Here is a 6949-nt window from a genome sequence, read left to right as displayed (position 1 = left end):
TGAAATGAAAGACGGATAGATTATAATAATTGTTTGTTTTTGTAGGTTAGAAATATTTTTTTTTTTTTGCAAATATTCGTAGCAAAAATTGTTGAATATTTTTTTTTTTTTTTTAATAATTGTATTTTATTGGATTTTTCAAGAACAACCACAAAGACACACACACATATATATACACACATACACAAACACACACAACACTAGGCACTGTCTCGGACAAATCCCGTACAATGAGTCAATAAACAAATAACAATGGCATCACAGTTTAGCAAGTGACAACAGAAAATAGAATAAAGTAGTAAAATTCAATAATTAAATATGTAAATTAAGTCTCTGAAGTATCTTCAGAGGTTGAGTGGCTGGTTTGCTCATCTAGATAGTTTAGAAATAAACCCCAAACACTGAAAAATTTTTCAATTGAATGAGTCCTCAAAAATCTCAGTCTTTCAATCTGTATTACCGAAGTCATGTCTGCAATCCACATTTGAAATGTAGGAGGTGAAGATGACTTCCAATGTCGAAGCAAAAGCCTTTTGGCCACAATCATACCTAAAGACAAAGACTGCTGGAGGCCATGTGGGAGATGAGAAATGTGTTGTGAATATCCAAAAATAGAAAGTTCTGCATCAGGTGGTAAAGATTTGACATACGCTTTAGAGTACCAATCGAATACGTTTGACCAAAATGTATATAAATTGTTGAATAGTTTAATGAAAAATGTATATATTGACTAAACCTCAAATCATTTTGTTATAAGTCATGGGCCAGACGGAATCTGCAGACGTTCTTTGCTATTTCTGCGAAGAATTTTGTAAAAATTTGCGGATTTCTGCGGAATTATTTTGGGAGTTTCATAACTAAAACATTAATATGTAAAAAAAAAAAAAAAAAAAGGTTTTTAACTTTTCTTTAATGTTTAAAATGCAAATCTAATTACATTCACTTTATTTGGTAAACAAAGCAAGTCTCTCATATAATATCTCTACTAAAAGACAGAAAATATTACTGCACAACTGCATTGTACATAAATCAGATGAACATTTTCACATTAGTCAATAATATTACTAAAATTAATAAAAAAAAACTGAATAAATATAGATTTACACACATTTACTCACGTAAATAAACAGAATTAATGATGGGCTAAACATCTGCGTGCGCATATTCCGCGTGGGCCAAGTCACGACTAAATATGCAGTCTATGTAGAAGTAGTTTCTTCAATATTTATCGAATGATAAAGCTTTAAACTGACCACATTTTGGAGTGTTTTTAATGTGTAGTGAGACGCATTTAGAGATGTAACCTGGATTTATCATTCAGGTAATTATGTGTATATTTAACACGCCATTGTGTTCACATCACAGAGGAAAACTCCTGCTGAAGCGACTGATCTCCACACGGTTATAAAGATGGCGTTTATTAAAGAGGAGAGTGAAGACCTGAAGATTGAACACACATTCACGGTCAAACATGAAGATCGTGACAAACAAACAGGTTGGTGTTGTAAAAGCTGCTGTTTTTAACATTGATTGTTTTTCTGCTTGGCTAGCCAATCCTGACAGAGATGTACATTGATATCTTATTTCTTTATGTGATATAAACACGTAGCATTTTGCTTAGCACCATGATTATGATAGTTAAACTATTATCTTCATTGTCACGACCAGGGCCGGCCTCGTACATTTCGGGCCCCTAAGCAGAATGATTTTAGAGGCCTACTTTTGGTCTGAATGGTGGAGTATTGCCATTGAAAACCGGCCCACAATGGTTTTGTGACTTATTTAATACAATCAGTTAGGCTTGGGCGGTATCTAAATTTTAATACCGTCAAACCTCCTCCCTATATTACCTCGGTATACGGTATTACCCTGCATAATGAAAAAATATTTGATGTAAGGCTCAGACAGCATCACCAAACTGTTGGCTTTTGCCTAAACCAATTAGAAACTGAATACCGTATAGGCGACCTTAGCTTCGCGGTCACCTGTTTGTTGCACAATCTGCAAATTGTCTTGTTCGTTTTAGAGATCTGCGCGTTGTCTGTATAAACATACATAGACACACAGCACCACGCTCTCTCTCATATTCACACACACACACACTCATAGACAGCACCAAACAAGCGACACACATCTCACTCTCTCTCATTCACACACACACATACACAAACAGCAGACACGCGGATCCGCGCATATTGTTAGACCGCCTGTTCAAATTACACCAGAGTTACCGACCGCTCCCGCGCTTTATTCAGACATTTATTCCCGCACCGCAAGAAATCTGGTCGGGTCCCGCTGGAATGCAAACCGCTAGTTCGTACTTACAACGTCTTCCTTTTCGTTCGGTCAAAATACTGCCAAATTGCAGAGGTTGTGTTCTTTTTCGAGACCTGGGGCCTCATGTACGAAGACTTGCGTTGAAATCATACTAAAACATTGCGTACGCACAAAGTTGTAAATGTGAGTACGCAGAAAAAAATTCAGATGTATGAAACACTGCGTACGCCGAATCTCACGCATATTCTTTTGTACATCTGAATGAACGTGAAACTGAGCGCAACATGCACGAGTGCAAAACCCCTCCCTGCCTCCTCCCCCGTATGAATATGCTAATTTATAATCTACTTATGGCAAAACCCAACGAAAAAGCAACGGCAAAAGCAAGCGAAAAGAGAAACTTTGAACAGATCGTGAATTGGAGGTGCTGCTTTCGGAGGTAGACCGGAGAAAAGCGGTGTTATTTGCAAGTTTGTCCTCCGGAATTAACAACAAAAGAAAAAAATAGAGTGGGAGAGTTTAGCTGACGAAGTTAACATAGTTAAGTCTGAACATCGCACTGTGGAGTTAAAAGAGAAATAGTGGGATTTATAGGTGTAAAATGTTGTAATTGCCCTCAACAGTCTCAGTGGCGCAGCTCGTAAAACGCAGGTCAACATGTTCTGACATGTTAAAGCATGAACTCGGTTCGAATCCAGCGTCTGATGAACTTCTTTTTTTCCCCCGCTACATATCAGATTTTGCCAACTATTTATTACGAGAAAGACAAGTAGAAATCATTAATAGGTCTGTGCATCATATTTTATTTGCACATTTATTAAATGGAAATGTTTCTGATTCACGTATGCAAATTCATCTACAGACGGTGCCTTTATAGCAATGTGCGTGCGGTAGATCGCACAAAGGGAAAACAGGCGACCGCTACAAATTGAGCTTTAATGTTTGGCTGGTCAACTGTATGGTACGGAAACCTTATATACCTACTAGATGAACCCGTCTCATACAGCTGCCATTGCACGGCTCAGACACTTTGTAGAGAGCAATTTAACACAACTGCCTCTAGGAGTCGCCAATGGAAGTAAAACAGACACGCACAAAAAATGTGCGTACGCCAGCCATGAAGCTGGCGTGGAGCTGTGCACATTCCCACGTTCAGTTCATCGTTAGTAAATCCAAACGTGAGCGATTCTGAGCGTGAAACCTGGCGTACGCAAAGTTTTTGTGCGTACAAAGCGTTGATACATGAGGCCCCAGATCACTTGCTGCGTGACTCGCCATCTTACCTCACCTCTCTCTCTCTCCTCCACACTGTCCCGTGATGACAATCACGCATACACATATGTAGGCATTAAATAAGTAATATTTAATACGTGTCTCCTATATAAGTACATTGTTTTTTAATTAGGGTTGGGCGATGTCGACCAATTTGGCATCGTACGATGTCTAATGTGAAACATCGTGATGGACGATGGCATCATCATCATAGGCAGAGGTGAATTCATTTTTTTATGAATAATTAATGAACTCATAATAAATTAGTTATTTGTAGCCTACCGTTTCAACTACTTGACCCGCATGCTTTCTGTTTTACCCATAAACAAATAAAGATAAGTAAAACACAATAAGTCCGTGGGAGGTTGGTCAGTATAAAAGGTGCACAATCAACAGTATCTGCGGTTTTCGCTAAAATTACTAAGCACAAGTGTGAATGTGAAAGACTTACCGTACGTTCACACCGAAAGCGGCGAGAGCGTCAAAGTAGCCGGAAGTCATTAATTTTCAATGAGAGCCGGCGGCGATAGGCGACGATAAGCGGCGAGGAGCAGCGCGGCGCGTCTTCGCCGGCGTGAGCGTCGAGGAGAGTTGAAATGAAGTCAACTTTATGGTAATGAGCTATGACGCGGCTCGGCGGCAAGCAATCAGAATGAAGACGTCCACCGCTTGATAGCAGTTCAGAGAACACAGACCTGTGAACTTTGGTTCCGACCACAGTTGTTCCCAAGGGTTTGATTATTGCGGTCGCCGGATTTACAATTATTTACAATTTTTTCCTACAGGAACATACTTTAAATAAGTTACTGGCGAGTTACTGATGTTCATTAATGTTATATATTTATCTTAAAAAAGCGGGATAATGTAGATTAATGTAGATTAATGTAGCGAGTTTTGACGCTCTCGCCGCAGGAGCTGAAGGCAGAGAGCGTTGTCGCCAGGGCGGCCAGAGCGACCTTGGACGCTCTCGCCGCTTTCGGTGTGAACGTACGGTTATGCAGTTTACTGACGCTGTGACACGTTACGTGATAGATTCACAAGGCCAAAAAGTCGTCAGATGGAGACAAGATGAATTAAAAATCACGTTTAACACCAATAGTGAGACGCCATCCAGCGGTACATCCTTAATAAACTGTCCGACGTGCGGTGCTCTCTGGAGCTACGAGCGCATGACAGTGTATGTGTGTGTGTGTGGTCACGTGATGTGCGTTTTCAGCGGACGGAGGGCTGTTCAGAAATGCTTGGTAAAACACGGCGTGGATGTGGATAATTTTCGTTCAAAAATGGCATTTTAATACTAAGACGTATTAGTGTAAACGGGGCCAAGTGTGTATTTTTCGCAAGCGGGTTTACGGCGGGGGCGGAGGATCGGCGATGCCGGCTCGGTATCGTGTTATCTATCAGCCATTGGCGATAGACGATGACATCGTCTATCGGCGCAACCCTAGGTATAATGGTATTGAAACTGAAACCGTTGCTATTTTTAGATCCCGCGGTATAACATATTACTGTCCAAGCCTACAATTGGTGAAAGTAAACAAAGTAAAACCTGATTTCTTTTACTTAATAACTGTCTGAGTGATTAGGACATATTAAAGAGCCCATATTATACATGAAATAGGGTCATATCTTGGTTGTAAGGGTCTCCAACAACAGTCTAATATGCATGCAAGGTCAAAAAACACTTTCATGGTCTAATAATCTGCATTTATTTTTACCTAATTATCCCAGCGACTCCCGTATGAATCGTCCAGTGATTCATTTGTTCCCAAACCCCTCCTTAGCGCGAAGCTAATCTGCGCTGATTGGACCAATGACAGTCTGTTGCGATTGGTCGACTGCCTTCAGTCAGAGAGTGAAATGCCAAACAGCTAATCAGCAATATAAAAGTAATCACAGTTCATACACGCTCGATAGTGTAGGCGTGGATTTTAGCTGCCAGTGGGTCAATGTAAATATAGACGATGGACTTGAAAATACAGACGACTATTTTATTGAGCAAAAACTCCAAAAACTGTCGAGGAGATCACATAGCTTGTTTCACTCTGCTCTTTTCACAGACACAGACACACACACACACACACATTGCCCTCGTCCTTGCGGGCACACGCACACACACACAAAAACACACACGCACTACCCTCGTCCACGGAGCTCCGTAAACAAAGCAGCACGCGTCGCGTTTTTAACGTGACTTTGCACGCGATAAGAGAATATAGCCAGTTAACCTGATACAGTACACGCGGTTACAAGTAACAAATCACAACTAAACACATTTGCAAGCTAGAGTCAACGAGGCAACAACTTTAATCGCACGTACTTACACTTGAGAAATGGAGGAAGAAACCCATCCTGACGTCCATCAGTAAGTTACTCTTTACTGATCCTTCCTTTAACAAACGCAGATGGAGTATTCTTTGTAGTATGTAGTTTGCAGAAGTTTCCAACTGCTTGGTTATAATGCTGAGGTTTCATCTCTGGGTAGAGACTCGATAATATCCATCTGCAGTGTGACTTCAATCGACCGGCATGTTTGTGTGCGTGCGTGTGTGTGTGTGTGTCTGGGTTTCTGCGTCAGAGGGCGGGGCCTCAGGTTTCAAATCTCCCGGGTTTGCGCGTGCACGTGAATAACTTGGTTTCGTTCGTTCGTCATGGCGAAACACCTAATGACTCGGTATCAAGGCGACTCGTTTGAAGCACTATGAGTCGACTCTTTTATAGATGAATCAACCGTTTTAAACACTGAACTCTTACAGATTTAAGCCTTAGCTGGATACTTCACTTCACTTAGAGCTGTGTTACACACTACATGGAGGGGAATTTTCAAAAACCCATAATATGGGCTCTTTAAAACAGCACTGTTATTAGCAGCTTCAAAAGTGAAGAAATAAACAATCTTTAATAAAGGGACCAGTGATTCCTACTTTGTGTCCTTCTGGAGTGTTTAAAACTAATTCATTTATTTATTAATTTAGCAAACAGATTGAAGATTCTATAAAAGATTTTAGATCTTTAGATAGAGATTTTAGATTCTAGATTCTTCTTCCCCCTGCATTAAAACAACAGTGAACATTAATTATTTAAATGCATTACTTAGTAATAAAATGTACATTTTCAACTCATTAAAAACTCAACAAAACAACAACAAAACAATTAACATTAGTGCAAAGATTAATCCATAAATAATAAAATCAATAAGCAAATAATATAAATATGAAAAATATTCATATAAAAATCATAGAAAAAACGGGAGGCAACAAATACTGGATTAATGTTATTCTCTTCAGTCTTCTTCCCTGTTCCTTACATTTGGGATGCAAGGTCCAGAGCTTATATTAGACTATGATCAATTCAATTAGGACATCACTTTTATAAACATGTCTCTGGAAAAATAAAAAAT

At 39.7% G+C, this 6949-nt stretch overlaps 2 protein-coding genes across 10 annotated transcripts in view; one reads left to right on the top strand and one right to left on the bottom strand.

Annotated features, from left to right (window-relative positions):
- The window catches only part of si:cabz01054394.5, a 263846-nt gene that overhangs the window by 70101 nt on the left and 186796 nt on the right, over positions 1 to 6949 (bottom strand). The gene's annotated exons all lie outside the window — the stretch shown is intronic.
- The window catches only part of zgc:175107, a 91966-nt gene that overhangs the window by 76023 nt on the left and 8994 nt on the right, over positions 1 to 6949 (top strand). For 7 of the 9 annotated variants that reach the window (XM_088649864.1, XM_087247595.2, XM_087247598.2 and 4 more), the window contains 1 exon segment: positions 1366 to 1495. The exons of 1 other annotated variant lie outside the window; for it this stretch is intronic. In XM_088649864.1, the coding sequence (XP_088505990.1) occupies positions 1366 to 1495 (130 nt within the window). 9 annotated transcript variants of the gene reach the window in all.

Source organism: Danio rerio, chromosome 4, assembly GCF_052040795.2.
Source record: "Danio rerio strain M-AB ecotype USA chromosome 4, GRCz13ab, whole genome shotgun sequence".
Lineage (NCBI taxonomy): Eukaryota > Metazoa > Chordata > Actinopteri > Cypriniformes > Danionidae > Danio > Danio rerio.
The sequence above is the reverse complement of the archived record's forward strand: the minus strand, read 5'-3'. Positions and strand labels throughout refer to the sequence as shown.